The sequence below is a fragment of the Hippopotamus amphibius genome, chromosome 15 (genome assembly GCF_030028045.1).
Source record: "Hippopotamus amphibius kiboko isolate mHipAmp2 chromosome 15, mHipAmp2.hap2, whole genome shotgun sequence".
NCBI lineage: Eukaryota > Metazoa > Chordata > Mammalia > Artiodactyla > Hippopotamidae > Hippopotamus > Hippopotamus amphibius.
This window is the reverse complement of record NC_080200.1, coordinates 8,713,818-8,730,051: the sequence shown is the minus strand read 5'-3', so window position 1 is coordinate 8,730,051 and position 16,234 is coordinate 8,713,818. Positions and strand designations below refer to the sequence as shown.

Below are 16,234 nucleotides of genomic sequence, written 5' to 3'. Positions count from 1 at the left end.
TCCTATAGGTCAGTATCCTTATCTGTCTGCTTAAATAAACCCCAAAATTTTTTTTTAAATTTCATGACAAACTTGCAAGGTGAGTCCTTGTTTTCAAATCAGCATAGAAAATTACAGGCTAAAAGTAAGACCCCCCTCCTGGCCCGTTTTCTCTCCCAAGGTCAGGCCTTTTTCAATGCATTTATATAAACTTCAATTTTATTTTTAAAAAATGACTATGCTAATATCTGTTGTAAAAAAATCCAAATGTTTTGTTAAAAATTAAGTTTCTTATTTTTACAACATCCCTAATGACAGTGGCAATAATTAACATTTGCGTGACTAGAAATTTTCTGAAATACAACCTGTAGTTTTTATATAATTGGAATAATCATATACTCTGTAAAATTTGTATACCATTTAGAGGTTTGCTTTTTTAGGCTTTACTTTTCATCTTTCTATATAAATTACCTATTTCATTCTTTTTTTTTTTAAGATTTATCTTATTATTTTTATTTTTATTTGTTGGCTGCGTTGGGTCTTTGTTGCTGCGCGCCAGCTTTCTCTAGCTGTGGCAAGTGGGGGCTACTCTTCATTGCCATTCGAGGGCTTCTCAGTACGGTGGCTTCTCTTGTTGCGGAGCACAGCCTCTAGGTGCATGGGCTTCAGTAGTTGTGGCACTCAGGCTCAGTAATTGTAGTTCATGGGCTCTAGAGCACAGGCTCAGTAGTTGAGGTGCACAGGCTTAGTTGCTCTGAGGCATGTGGGATCTTCCCGGACCAGGGCTCAAATCTGTCCCCCCTGCATTGGCAGGCAGATTCTTAACCACTGCGCCACCAGGGAAGCCCTGTTTCATTCTTTTCAATTAGTATTTTTATTGAGTTTTGTTTTGCTTTATTTATTTCATTTATTTATTTGGCTGTGCTGAGATCTTAGTTGCGGCATGTGGGATCTTCGTTGCCTCATGTGGGATCTTTTAGTTGTGGCATGAATGTTGGATCTAGTTCCCTGCCCAGTGATCAAACCCAGGCCTCCTGCATTGGGAGGGTGGAGTCTTAACTACTGGACCTCCAGGGAAGTCCCCCCCACCTTTTTTTTTAACATAAAAGAGCAGTCTGTAGGGATTTTTGTGGTGTCTGGAACTGTGGTGGTGGATGATGTAGGACTTAGCATTTGCCAACCAGGATATAGGGAGAAAGATGGAATGCAGGCTGTCAAATAAATCTGCCTGTATTACAAATGAATCACATGACCCCATCAAAGAGGGCAGGGGAGAAAGGAGCTGACCTAAATAACTCTGAAAATGTAATCTGACTTAATACCATCAGGATAAAGACAAAAAGAATTAAACACTGTACTTTAGTCGGTAAATATGTTTCTCACAGTGGTATGATTTAGCAATTCTGAAACTAGTTTTGTACATGTATACACACACAGGGTTGGATAAATATATTGTTATAATTAGAGCCAGGTTTCTTGCTGCTGGAGAAAGAAGTTACAAATAAAACTAGGATAGGGTGCAGTGGAAGAGGGTGGGTAGAATGAACCCTGTGGGGCTGGATTAGCGTTGGGAGTTATCAGTGTGGACTCATGGTTTTTGTTTAATATGTTTACAGACGTGTTTACAGACATGCACGTATACATATACTTCCTTTATCCACTTAGAGGGACCAGAAGCAGTGACACTCCAGCACCCAGATCTTGGTTTCTAAATAATATTCTCCAATAAAGGAACCAGGGCTTCTGGGAGAAGCGATTTTTTTTTTTTTTTTTTTAAAGTAATTGATTCCAGAATTAGGGCAGGGAAAATACAAGCTGAGAAGCTGAGCCTGGAGCATCTTGTGTACCAGGAGGTAAGAAGTAGTCAAATAAAAAGGATGGAAGCATGTTGAAAGGGCACAGAGGCCAACCTGTGAAAAAGCTCTCAGTGGCCAAATTTGGAACAACTTGAGCAACAAAATAACGATAGTATTGGATTCTGACTCAAAGAGTTAAATATCCTTGAGCCCATGCTCATATAAATAAATAACTGAATATGGAAATGAGTAGGGGAGAAGGGGATTACAAGAGGATTTCAGTCAGTTGTAGAAGGGAGGAGGGAAATAAGAAATCCCCATTCTACGTATCACCATAGTAATAATTGCTGTAGGCAAGATGCACTAATAGATGCTAAAATTGGTGGGCAAAATTTTAAGCAGAAGTAGAATATTTGTACAGTCTCAAAATTCTCTCTCCCAAAAGTATTTATTCATTACAAAGGGGAAAATAGTTCAGATACTGCCCTAACCAAGTGATCAAAAATATCACAAGTGTGCGAAGCAGCCTCTAAGATGGCCCCTAATCATCTCATGGTATTCATACCCATGTGCAATCCCCTACTCTTGAGTACAGGGTAGACCTAACTTCTAACAAATAGAATATGGTAGAAGTGATGGGGTTATCACTTCTGAGATTAGATCGTGAAGAGACTGTGGTCTCTGTCTTTGTTTACTGTCTTGCTCATTGATGAAAGTCAGATGCCATGTTGTGAGCTGTCTTATTGCCCCCCAGCCAATAGCCGGTGAGGAACTGTGGTCCTCAGTCCAATATCCTGTTAGCAACTGAATCGTGCCAGCAACCATTTGAGGGAGCTTGGAAGCAGACCCTGCCCAGTCAAGCCTTCAGATAAGACCACAGCTGCCCATGCTGACACTGGCGAAACTACTGGAAACTGTGAGATGGCAAATGTTAATCCACAATTTAGTGGGAGTAATTTATTATGCAGCAATTGATACCCTAATACAACCAGTAATACAACGCAACATCATTGATCACCCAGTATGATGCACTGAGAAGCGCATATCATTTCTGTGGTATCCTTCCCAATAAAGCATAACCCCAGTCGAATCATAAGAAAATATCAGACAAACCCCATCATGACCAAACATCAGAATGAGGGACATTCTACCATACAAAAGTATCAAGATCATGAAAGACAAGGAACGACCTAGAAATTGACATATATTGGAGGAGACTAAGGAGACATGACACTGGATCCTGGAACACATAAAGGGTATTATTGGAAAAACTGGGGAAAATCTTTTAAAGTCTAGTTTAATTAATAGTATTGTACCAATGTTGATTTCTTAGTTTTGATTGTTATTCTATGGCAGAATTTCTCAGTTTTGGCACTGCTGACATTTTGGGTGGATAATTGTTGTGGAGGTTGTGCATTGTAGGATATTCAGTAACATCCTCAGCCTTTACTCACTAAATGCAAGTAGCATCTCCTTTCCTCCATTTGTGATAACCAAAATGTCTTAAAACATTGCCAAATGTCCCTTGGGGAACAAAATCATTTCTAGTTGAGAAACTATGTTCTATTATGTAAGATGCTAATATAAGGGAAGCCTGGGTGAAGGACATTGAAAACTACTTATTTTGCAGTTCTGCCCTAAGTCTAAAATTATCTTTAAAAAAGGATTATTACTATGGTGCTAATATATACTTGTAAAAAAAAATCAAAATGTTATAGTAGAGGGGCTTCCCTGGTGGCGCAGTGGTTAAGAATCCGCCTGCCAAACGCAGGAGACACAAGTTCGATCCCTGGGCTGGGAGGATCTCACATGCCGGTGGCGCAGTGGTTAAGAATCTGCCTGCCAAATGCAGGAGACACAAATTCGATCCCTGGGCTGGGAAGATCTCACATGCCTCGGAGCAACTAAGCCCATGCGCCACAACTACTGATCCTGTGCTCTAGAGCCCACGAGCCACAACTACTGAGCCCACACGCCTAGAGCCTGTGCTCCGCAACAAGAGAAGCCACCGCAATGAGAAACTGGCGCACCGCAAGGAAGAGTAGCCCCTGCTCGCCACAACTAGAGAAAACCCGTGAGCAGCAACGAAGACCCAGTGCAGCCAAAAATTAAATAATAAAAAATAAATCTTAAAAAAAAGTCATATTAGAACTTAAGTTCCTCATTTCCTTCTTCACTTGCATCACCAGTGTTAGTCATTAACATATTTGAATAAATCCAGAAATTTTCTGTGATATGACTACAGTTTTTACACAATTGAGATAATTATACATACTTTAATAATAGACATAAATTAATTTTTGTTGATTTTTTTGGTTTTGTTTTGCTTTCATACATACTATAGTTGCTACACTGTACTATAACTTGCTTTTTTCTTCACCCCGCAACACACATCCTTGCTATGGACCAGACATTGTTTTTGAGTGCTTTATATAGATTAACTCATATAAGCAAAGGTATTTATGAGATAGGTATTTTTCTTGTCCTCATTTTGCAGATGGAGAAGCCGAAGTGCAGAGGTTAAGTAATTTGCTCAAGGTCATAGCAAGTGGTAGAGCCAGGCTTTGAACCCAAAGCAGTCTGGCTCCTGAGTGCTCTTAACCTTCAACCCCATCCTGCCTTTATAATTTGTCGTAGACGTGTTTTCCTGTGGTTCTTGTCACTGCGCCTCATTCTTTTTAACGGTTACATAAGGGTCTATGCTATAGATGAACTGTAGCTGAACTCTTCCCTGTTGGTGCCTTGACTCCCATGTCTATCTCCTATCTCCCCAGGTCTCAACCACATCCTCAGTGTCCCACCAGTGCCACAGATTTAATTTTAAATTGACTCATTCCACTATACTTCAATTAAAAAATAAACTTAAAAAACAAATGTCTCAAACTGAGCTAATCATCCTCCCACTCGCGCCACCCATGGTGTCCCCATCTGAATGGCAGTACCAACACCCACCAGTCCCCCGGGACGGAGGCAGAATCGAGATTGGGAGGGAATAGGTGAAGTAAAGTAAATTCCAAGGGAAGTGGAAGGTGTTTGAGTCAGTAGCACAGGGCAAGCAACTTGCATAAAAAATTAAAAGGAGGTGGGCTAGCTTTGGACTTCTGGAGGAAACAGGTGGGAAGAGGAAGGATGGAGGAGCCAAATTTAGGCTTCTGGGTTCCTAGCTGTTCATCGCCGAGGTAACTGCGTTGCTATGGCAACAGCAAAGGCAGCACCGCCTCTGCCAAGAACTTCCTCTGCTGCAGTTACCTCCACACAAGCCAGACACTTCCGCATGGGGGGCTGCGGACCTCCGGGTACGGCTTAGGGAGGCGGGAATTGCTCCTGCAGTAGCCAGTCGGATGGGCTCTGCGGCGAAGGACGCAAAGGAGGGGTCAGGACTTCTTTGAAGCTCGGCAAAGGGCGTTGATAAGGCGGGCTCGTGTCCCTTTCCCACCACTTGGGGGCCTAGGAAAGGAAGAGGGCGGGGCCTGGGTGAGGCCGACTGGGGGCGGGGCCCAGGTAAAATGTGGGAAGCTCCGCCCACCCCCGCCTCTGCTCAATAGGAAGCCAGAGAGCCGGTCAGGACAGTTGGGGTGCCCAATGACTGTCGTCGCCAGGCCCCGCTGCGGGGCGGGACCAGCCAATCGGCAGCGGCGGTGGGCAGGCGCGGGCGGCAGAGGCGGTGCGGCGGAGGCGGAGCGGGCTCTGCGGCAGGAGGGAAGATGGCGGACGAGGAGAAGCTGCCGCCCGGCTGGGAGAAGCGCATGAGCCGCAGCTCAGGTGCCGCGGGGGTCGGGGTTGGGGCGGGGCCGCAAGGGCCTGCGGAAGCAGGGCTCGAGCTCGCCCCTCGGGCGCGGCGCCGCCGCTCGATTGCCGTGGGGTCCTGGCTCCTCCATGTGGTCCCCGGGTAGCGGCCCTGGCTCACCCCGTGGGGGCTGCGAGCCTGAGGAGCAGGGAACCCTGAGGAAACTGAGGCAAGGGGCGGGGCCGGAGAGGCCCAGCGCGCTGCAGGGGTGGTAGGGGGACGGCGATCCCTCGACACTCCCTCGGGCGATGGCCCTGGCCCTGCAGATCTGACAAACACCTTCCGTTCGGCCTAATGCACCTGCCGTCCGGGCGGGGGACGTCTTTGCACTCCGCTGAGCCCAGGGGGGCACCCTTGGGGGAGGACACCCCAACCCCATGCTCAGGGTGGGGCCCCGGGGTTGCTCGGCCTCGGGTCCACAGCCTCCTGCTGCCATCCGTACCTAATTCTGAGTTTGCGGTATCCGCCCGGTGGTATTCTGCCTGAGAACAGCCCCCTGTGCCGCGGGACCCGGTTTAAGACTTTCCCCCAATAATAATGTCAATAATAGGGCACGTTTATCTCAGTGCCAAGTATTGTGCCAAGCGTTTTAGGTGTGTTCTTTCTCTGAATGACTACAATTCTGGGAGGTAGGTAGTTATTACTCCCATTTTGCAGGTCAGGAAACTGAGGTCAGAAAACTTAAGGAACTTGCCCAAGGTCATTCATTTCAGGGAGTGGGGCTGGGTTAGAACCCAGTCAGTGTGACTCTGCAGCCCCCTGCCCTTGTTACTGCAAACCACTGAGATGCACTGAGGTCCAGCATTTCACTCAGCTGCCTCCATAGCTCATAGTAATTACAGTCGCAGTAATAATTCTGATTTATTGAACGCCAGGAGCTCTGGTGAGCACTTTGCATACATCATCATCAACTCACCGCGTTAATCCCATGAGGTTTGATGTCCTCATTCACTGATCTCACCCCCACTTTTCAGAGGAGAAAACTGAGGTTCAGGGAGATGGAGCCATTGCCAAGGTTTTAGAGGCAGTCAGTGGCTCAGCTCTCACCCACCCTGCTGCAGCCCTGGTCTGTGGCTGTGATCTACAGCATAAAGCTGATGCTTTGCCCAATTCTGAGCCCCCACTCCCACCATTTCTGCCCAGTTCAACCCTGAGAGTGTGCCCCGAGGGTGACATCCAGCCCTATACAGTGGTGGGCATAAGTCCTCTATGTAGCCCAGGCAAACTGTCCGCCCCTAGAATGACACCCTACCTCTACTGAGTCCTACTTCAAGCTTCTTGTTTGTGGCCCTCACTCCATGCTCCTTCATCTCTGGGTAACATCTGGCCCCAGTAATGCTGGCCCCCAGTTATGAGGCAGAGCACACTGGGTCAGGGAAAAAGAGCAGAGGTTCTGTGTCTAACACACGTGGGTACAGTTCCTGCCTCCCCTTGTATGTGCCTGGAGCAGAATAAACACCCAGGAAACATTGCTTAGTTTTGTGGTCTGTAAAATGGAGATGTTAGCTGTCACATTCTTAACACGTGCCAGGTGCTATTCTAAGCATGTTACGGATATGAACTTACACAGCCCTCACAGCAGCCCTTCAGGCAGGTATTGCTGTTATCTCCATTTTACAGGTGAGAAAACTGAGGCCCGGGGAAAGTAGATCATACAGTGAGTGAGTGGCAGAGTGGCAGATTTGAACAGGCAGTCTGGCTGTTGAGTGCATGTTTGGAACCTCTCTTCCTCACCTGGGGTTATTTTCCCCCTTAAAGTTATGAATGACCGAAGTTACAATGTGATCTTATTTGCCTGTTTGATATCTGTCTGCCCCCACGTACAATGTTAGCTCCCTAAGGCCTGGTGGCACTAGTACACAGTGGGCTGGCTGAATGAAGGCATCCCATTGGCCAGTCCCTTATCGCCCTTACAGTGATATCCTCTGAGCAGGTCCCAGCTGAATTCTGCTCCCCCCCTCTTCCAGGCCGGGTGTACTACTTCAATCACATCACTAACGCCAGCCAGTGGGAGCGGCCGAGTGGCAACAGCAGTGGCGGCGGCAAAAATGGACAAGGGGAGCCCACCAGGGTCCGCTGCTCACACCTGCTGGTCAAGCACAGCCAGTCACGCCGGCCCTCGTCCTGGCGGCAGGAGAAGATCACCCGGACCAAGGAGGAGGCTCTAGAGCTGATCAACAGTGAGCAGGGGTGGAGACAGGGTTGTGGGATGGGGGGTGGGAGGGGGTTTCCCCTCTCCCCAGGGGCCAGAGGGGTCCTTGTAGAAATCATGCCAGACCCTCTACCCCAGCTTGCTCAACTGTCAGCTGTGGCCTTGGCCAACCTGAAAGTGCCTGTACATGACACGAACCTGGCTCCCATGGCTGCCTCTCCTTTTCCTGTCCAGCTGGTATTTGAAGGTGAGCCAGGGTAGGTGGGGAGGACCCAGTCCTGGGGCTGGCAGACCTGGGTTCAGATGGTAGCCATGCCACTGTAAGCTCCTTGACTGGGAGATTCTCATCGCTTCCTTGAGCCTCAGTTTTCACCTCTTTAAAATGGGCATTATCATATACCTGCCTCCGAGGGCCATTGTGAAAACTCAGTGCAGTGAGACAGTGTGTGGCACACAGTGGGTCCTCGTTCACTGGGAGATATCCTTGATAGTAGTATCCTCAAGTAGGGGGGCACATATGTGGATGGGTCAGGAGGGAGGTTGGAAAGTAGTCAGTGAATTAACTCTGCCCTGAGGGAGGAGGCTGTTCCTCATTCTGTCCTGTGTTTCCTCCACAGTCTAGAGCAGCAGTCGGTAGGCAAACTTTTTCTGAAAAAGCCTGACGGTAAACATTTTAGGTTTTGCAGGCCATACAGCCTCTGTCAGCTTTGCTTGGTAACTCCACAGCAGCCATAGATGATATGTAAACAAGTGGGCGTGGCTGTGTGCCAATAAAACTTTATTTACAAAACAGCAGGATTTGACCTATGGGCCATAGTTCGAAGCACCCTGGTCTAGAGCTGTCCTGTGTGGGCACCACCACCTACATGTGGTTGTTTCCATTTAAATTAATTAAATTTAAGTCATTTAAAGATTGGGTCCTCAGTCACACTGGCACACTGTTCAGTAGCTGTATGTGGCTAGCAGCTGCCATCTCGGACAGCACAGAGAGAGAACGTTTCCATTCTTGCAGGAAGTTCTGTTGGACAGTGCTGGTCCGGATCACACATGTGGTTTCATCATCCACTCAGCCTCTCTCACCAGAGGTCCCAGACCCTTCTCGGGTGCCCCAACCCCATATAACCAGTCTCTCTCCCATGCCCAGACAGGCTGAGTGCCCATCCAACTCTGCCAGGTCCTGGCTGTGTGACCTTGAGCAAGTTACTTAACATCTCTAAGCCTCAGTCTTTTCACTTATAAAGTTAGTGTTGTGATAATAGGCCTCACGGCATTGGGTAGTTGTAAAGACTCCGACCTAATGCAGTAAAGCCTGAATAACAGGCATCTAGTAGATGTTCTGTAATTGCTAGTGGCCATTGTGGTGGTTGTTAGTGGCACAGGCCTGGCATAATCGGTCCGTATTGGCTGTTGTTTTGCTGTAACATCATTGGTCCGATACTTGGCCTGTAGGATGTTACTTACACACACCTACACCCACACCCACACCTCCCATATAGTGTCTAGCACCTGATAAATGGCCTCTGTTAGCCTCATACTTCCTGCCTTGTAGAGCAGAGCCGAGTTCTTTCACAGAATCTTGAAGGTAGATTCAAAGAGCTCACCTCCTGAGCTCTGCGCGGGCAGGGACTAGATCTGTCTCTTTCTCCATTGTATTCCTGCCACCGACACAAAGCCTGGCCCAAAGCAGCGCCCACAGCCTGGTTCCCTGAACCCATTCTCAGAGCTTCAGTTGCCTCATCTGTAGAATGGGGACGTGAAAATCCAGGGGCCAGCCAACAGCTGAATACTCAGCAGAGCACTGGGCTTAGTAACGGCCGCTTGCTGTCTACACAGCAGAGCCTTGACTCCAGTCATTTAGGCCTGTGTGGTGGGAACCATGGTCAGGACAAGGCCTCCGCCTACCAGCAGCCCCTGCTGCTTCCTCGTGGCCCATGGGTGGCGCTCTGGGCCAGGACGTGGGAGGCCTGGTAGGCTCAGAGTGCAGACCCTCCAGTGACCTTGGCCTGTGGTTTTATTGTGTCCTGAGATGGGGCTGAGGCAGGCCCCCACAGGGGTCGTTACAAGGGGTCACTGAGACGGCCCAGGCCGTGGTGCACTCAGTAACCAGACACTCGTGTGCCACGTCAGCAAGCTTTGGGCATCTGGGCCTGGTTTTCTCTCTGGTGAAAGTGGATGTCATTCCCCTCTCCCCTGTTCTCATCTCGGGCTTGTTCCAGGTGATGAAGAGATCAGGATTTGGGTGGCACTCTCCACAGCTGGCAGCCTGGGTCCATCAGTACCCATTTAGATCCTGTGCGCCCCAGTTGCCCCAAGGGAACAGGCTGCCCGCAGTGAAAACCAGTGTGTCCACATTTTCTGCTGAAGCTCCTTTTTCCAGCGCCAGCTCCTCTGCTGCTGCTGGGCTGCGGCCAGAGGCTTATCAGGGATCTGGAGACCGGCTGCCAGTCATTGCCAGTGTCCTTGTGTAAGGAAGCCAGGCCATGGAGAAGCCCTTCCTACCTACTTCCCATCCCTCCATCCCCACATGCCCAGGGCCTGAGGGTCCCAGGGAGGCCCTGGTGTGAGCACCAATCCCCTTACACTTAACCATGCCCAGGGCCTGAGGGTCAGTGAGCGCCTTTGGCCCAGTGTTCCCACCCAAAGTGGGTGACTCCCTTCCAGCCTGCTGGTTTCAGGCTGGGTCTCTGGTCTCTCTGGGCCCCCCTTGCTGGAATTTGAGTCTTGAGGGAAGGCAGACCTAATCCTATCACCCTTTTCCCTGTCCAGGCCCCTTCCCTAGTTTGTCTCTAAACCTTTTTAGAGTCAGACACCACTCCATTTGTTCACTTACTTTCCTTGAAATAATTATGGTGCAGCTCAGGCTGCTGTGACAGAATACCATAGGCTGGGTGGCTTAGACGCAGACATTTATTTCTCACGGTTCTGGAGGCTGGAAGTTCAAGATCAAGGTGTCGACAGGTTTGTTTTTTTCTGAGGCCTCTCCTTGGCTTGCAGATGGCCACCTTTTGTGTGCTCACAAGGCCTTACCTCAGTGCATGCAGTGGGGACAGAGAGCTTTTTGGTGTCTCTTCTTATGAGGGCACTAATCCTGCCAGATCAGGGACCCTCCCTATGACTTCATTTAACCTTAATTACTTCTGCAAAGGCGCTATTTCCAAATATCACATTGGGGGGTTAGGCCTTCAATATATGAATTCTGGAGGGACACAAACATTCAATTCGTATTATTTGTGAGCTGACAGCTAGTAGTTGTCAGGGGCTCGCTCTGTGCCAGGCACTGTTCTGGCAGTAACTTGGTTACTCCTCACAGCAGTCCTCCAAGGTCAGAGCTGTGAATTAGCCCATTTTACAGAGGAGGCAAATGAGGCTCCAAGAGACAAAGTCACATACCAGGGTCGTAGAGCTCAGGATCGGTAGAGCTGGGATCTGAATACAGTAATTGCAGGGCCCAGGGAGGCACCTTGCCTAGTGGGGTCTTAGGGGAGACTCCCAGGTGAGACCAGAGGACAGCAGATGAGCTTTGGGTGAGAAGAGATGATTAAGCAAAGATTAAGCGAAGGCTGAGAGGTGGCAGGGGTGGGGGTGTGGGGAGGGCAGGACTGGGCAGGACACCATGGGGGGTGTAAGACTGAGCTGAGGGGTCACACAGGGATCTGAATGTTAGCCTTGCATCTTGACTTGCGGCCAGACCCCTGGAGGTCAGCTTTTGAAAGGGGAGCTCAGGAAGGAAGCATTGGATTTTTTTTTAGAAAATCATTTCTGGCTCCCATCCAAGCAGAATATTTTCTGAGAGAGTTGGCTGGTCAGAGGAAGATTTGGATGCTATGAACTATGGGGGACATGGGAATGCCTTGGCTGTCCAGTGGTTAGGACTCCACGCTTTCATTGCTGAGGGCCCAGGTTCCATCCCTGGTCAGGGAACTAAGATCCCACAAGCTGAGCGGCTGGCCAAAAAAACTCCAAAAAACAAAAACATGGGGGGCAGAAGCTTGGCTTTTATTCAGGCTTTAGACTGCTATTGCTTGCACACGTACACTATGGGCACACCTTGGCCAGGCCGCCTAGACTTGGGGGTCCCTGCCACAGTGCCCCCAGCCCCAGCTGCTGGAGGATGCAGCAAGGGGGTGCTTGTACAGGGCTCAGGGCTGGGCCCGACTCCCCAAGTGCTGGGCGTGTGCACTGGTGCCCCCCGAGGTACCTGGAGGCAGGCAGGTGCACTGGGGGGCACTCTGCACTCAGGATTCCCTGGCTGGTGTTGCTGAGGTCCAGACAGAAGAGAAAGAAGGCAGTATCTCGGTGCTGCTTGAGTGAGGCTGAGGACGTAACCAGAATCCAGGGACAGGAGGAGGTGGAGGAGGGATATCCTAGTGACATCCGGTTCAGGTCAGAGTCACCCATGGATGCATCTGGTACAGGGGGACCACCAGGCAGCCCCAGAGGTGTGTTGGGAGCACAGCAGGGCGTTACAGCAGAAGCCACTGCAGCGTGCAGTCCACAGAGGGCGGGGCTGTGTCGCCTCAGAGAGCCTGCCTGATCAGGCAGCACATCACAGTGATGGCCAGCGCAGACCGCGAGGTGCAGGCGAGGAGGACCAGGGGTGGGCAGGTCAGAGAGAAGTAGGGGCAGCCTCATTACTGGGTGGCACAGCCCACAGGGAAGGGAGAACAGAATGGTGACAGCAAGTGCCGTTTGTCAGGGTGTCTCTCTGTGCCGGGCACTGTGCCACATGTCACTGGCCTGCTGGTGAATGACTGATGGTTGAGGCTCAGAGGCAAAGGGATGGTCAGGACAGGACGAAAGTGACAGGGACACTGGAAAGGCAGGGTTACAGAGACAGCCGTGGAAGCAGCCAAGCAGATCAGATACTGGGATGTGCAGTTGCTGCTGTGATGTGCAGTGAGCCAGGGGGCGGTGGGGAGGAGGGGGTAGGAGTGCTGTCATGGTCGTTCCAGGCAGAGAGATGGATGACAGTGACATTGAGGTCAGACAGGAATCGGAGGCCCGTGGGCCACAGTGAAGTTTGCACCAGCCCAGCGTTGGGCAGATGGCCTGGCTGGGTGTCTGGGCTTCAGAGCACCAGGTAGATTAATCAGCATTGTCCCTGTGGTGCTCAGACAGGTTACCAGGCATGTCACAGCCTCCTTTAGGTCACACGGGAGCAACGGGTGGAAGTGTCACTGTGGTGCTCGGAAATCCACCGGTGGGTGTGACAGGGTGCCCCTCACATCCGCCCATGGGCTGGTGTCTCATCGCTAAGCTGGGGGCGGGGGCGGGGGGGCGTGGTCCCAGGTCCCCCCAGGGGCCTCAGGAAGAATGCCCCCTGGAGAGTGGCTGTCGGGGAAGCCATGCGGGCCCAGCTCAAGGCAAGGGGCTCTTCAGTGATGGTCTAGGGAGGACAAGATAGGTCCTTGCTCCAGGGGCTCCTGCCTGGACTCAGAGAGCCACTGGCAGCCCTTCCCTACCCCGCACACACAGGGTCTGCACTCTCCCCTCCCCAGACGCCAAAGGAGGGTCACATAGACTCTCAGTGCTGCCCCCTGGCGCCCTCTGCTGGGAGCCCTTGCCCTCAGTCATCCCTTTCCTTCCCTCCCATCCGCCCAGCCTCTCTGTCCCTTCGGGGAGAATCAGTACCCGATGGGGACTGTTTGGGCCACACAGAGGGTGAATCTGGTGCACTGCCAACACACCCTGTCGGGGCAGCTGGGAGAGGACCCGTGTCAGCTGCCTCGGGGGGGCAGTCCATGGGAATGACACATGTCCCTTCCTGAGCCCCAGCCAGGCCGCCTCTGGGTCTCTTCATGATGCCCCAGTAAGTGACTCTGGCCTTTCTCACACTCTGGACAGATTGGGACAATTGAGGCCCACGGGCTGAGGACCCAGCCATCTCCTGTGGCAGAGCTGGCCTGGCGCCTCGGCCTCCTGCCTTTCTCATAGAAGCCTCTAGAAAACTTTCCTACCTCTGCCCTGGGGCTCTTGGGGGACCCTTGGGTCCCAGTGTCCCTTTCTAACCTCTCTCCTGCCTTCTGCTGTCCTCGCCAACAGGGCCGGGGGTAGATTTTCTCTCAAAGTATGTGTGGAGGTAGGAGGAGCCCATGCTCTGTTCATTGTATGTTCGTGTGTGTGTGTGTTAGGGGGAGAGTGACAGCCGGGGGGTATAGGAATGGGGTGTGAGACCAGCTGGCTGTTGAGGTCACCACAGGGTCGCGGTGTGCATGCGTGTGGAAAGCACCACATCATGGGTGTGTGTGGCTCCAGAGGTGACCATGCGTGCGCATGTGCACACGCAGGAGATCAGGCAGGGCGTGCGCCGCTCCTTTCTGAGTGAAGTGCCGCCCTCCCTGGAGCCCTCCGCCCTGCCCCGCCCCACCCCTGACATGGAGGTCTCCCTGTGTGTCCCCTTTGCAGGCTACATCCAGAAGATTAAGTCGGGAGAGGAGGATTTTGAATCTCTGGCCTCACAGTTCAGCGACTGCAGCTCCGCCAAGGCCAGGGGAGACCTGGGTGCCTTCAGCAGAGGTGTGCAGGGAATGGGCACCACGGAACCCTGGCAGGACCCTCTGATCCACCAGCGCCTACCCGCCACCTAGAGATTGGGAGGGGTGGCCCTTGTTGCACGGGCCTTTGGGGTCCACCAGGTGGCAGCAGAGTCCCTCCGTCAGGCTTCAGAGGCTGCCCTGCTGGGGGTGGCGGCCTCAGAGCCTTCTCCCCATGGCATTCTCTCTTGGGGTGGGGAGTCCATCCTGTGTCTCTCTGCTCAGTTGTCCCCATCACAGGCTTACCCACTATGGTGGGTGCTTGCTGCCATTTTCCTCCTGTTGGAGGTGTGAGGCTGGGGCCCCTTCGAGCCCCAGGGCATGTCCGCCAGAATCCCCTGCCCCATGCTCCTGGGTGGGGAGGCCAGGGCTGAGGGGAGGAGGGGGTCAGGTCAGCAGCCCTCAGCTCAGGCCTTTCCCGCCGGGGCTGTGAGAAGGGAGGAGTCGAGGGGACCAGGCCATCGCCTCCTTCCCGCTGCATCCCCAGGGTCTACGGAGCATCAGGGAGGGGCCCAGGATGGGGTGAGGGGTGTCGGGGAGGCAGCAAAGGGCTGTGGAGGCAGGCGGGACAGGTGATGTGGCAGGGGCTGGGAACCGGGCCCAGGGAGACCAGTCCATCACTAAACCGCATCTCTCAGTGCGCCGCGGAGGCAGCAGCTCTGTCCTCATCCCTCATGCTGTCCTCAGGCTTCCCGGGGCCTCCTTAACTGCCCTGCCACCCCCAGCTGGGCCCCCGCTCGGCACCGTGACAGGGCCGTAAACTGAGTGAGGGATGAGTTCAGATGAGTGCCCGTGGGCGCAGGTGGGAGCCCCATCCGCCTGCCCTGCCCGGCCCTGGCCTGCCGCCCGCGTCGGGACCCCCTCATGCCACCCCTCATGCTCCCTTCCCCAGGTCAGATGCAGAAGCCATTTGAAGACGCCTCCTTTGCACTGCGGACGGGGGAGATGAGCGGGCCCGTGTTCACGGATTCTGGCATCCACATCATCCTGCGCACGGAGTGAGGGTGCTGGGCGGCCCAGGCCTGGTCCCCGGGAGGGGGCGAGGCGGGGTGGCTGGGCCCACAGACCCTGCTCCCTGCTGCCCACCGACCAGTGGGCACCCCTCCCTGCTCACGTCACACACTATTTATTGATCCCAGAATGGCTGGGAGGGGGCTCTTCACCGGGGGCTCCCTGTCCCGTTGGGGCTGTCCCTGCCAGACTCCCCTCCCCTTTAGGAGCTGACTTCAGAAGGGCACAGGGTGGAGAGGCTCCCGGGGCTTCCAGATCCAAGGGGTGGGGGTGACCGGTCCCAAAGAGAAGGCTAGTTAGCTGAGCCGCCCCCCGCATCCCCCCAGGTCCAGGAAGGGGGCAGGAGGGCCTCAAGTCGTTTCTGGTTTTGCCATGTTCCTCTATTCACTTGCAAAAAGCAAATGCTCCGCGTGGGGCCCAGGCTGCCTGCTGCTTTGGGGCCCTCTCTAAGCAGCAGAGCAGCACCCTCCCCACCCTCGATTAAACCTGGAACCACTGCTCTGCTGTCTGGTGTCTCATTTCCCACGGTGCGGGGAGCGACCATCTCCCGCCATCCCTGGCATCCAGGTGTCCAGGCTGAGTTTCCTCCCTGAGAAACCTCTCCTCTTCCTGGGCTTGGGGGCATCCTAGCAGCAGCCAGATGCTCAGGGAAGTGGAGCACTGCTCAGCACCAGTGGTCCTCAGACTTGGGTGTTCGAGAGTGTTCTAGAACACAAGGGCCTTGACCGCACAGCTCTGGATTCAGCAGGTCGGGTGGAGTGGGGGACCCTCGGAGAGCCAGATTGGAGCCCGTCTGTCCTGGGTGCTCTCGCCACCACCACCTCCCACCCCAGCCCCCACCCTTTCCACATCCACGGGCCACTTCAGTTAGAACGAGTTCCACCCAGCGTGCTGACGCCTGCTTCCCTGTCACCGTAGGCACTCTGGCAGGCTGTGCCTGGGTCCTGCTGCCTCTGCAGATGCTGTTACCATGGCA

At 52.7% G+C, this 16,234-nt stretch overlaps 1 protein-coding gene across 1 annotated transcript; it reads left to right on the top strand.

Annotated features, from left to right (window-relative positions):
* The first annotated feature begins 5,401 nt into the window (after positions 1-5,401).
* PIN1 (peptidylprolyl cis/trans isomerase, NIMA-interacting 1) lies at positions 5,402-15,755 on the top strand. Its single transcript, XM_057710351.1, has 4 exons — positions 5,402-5,537; positions 7,530-7,742; positions 14,120-14,230; positions 15,140-15,755. Exons 1-4 carry the CDS (start codon positions 5,480-5,482, stop codon positions 15,247-15,249), a joined length of 492 nt encoding a protein of 163 aa, XP_057566334.1. The 5' UTR covers positions 5,402-5,479; the 3' UTR covers positions 15,250-15,755.
* Positions 15,756-16,234: the final 479 nt, after the last annotated feature.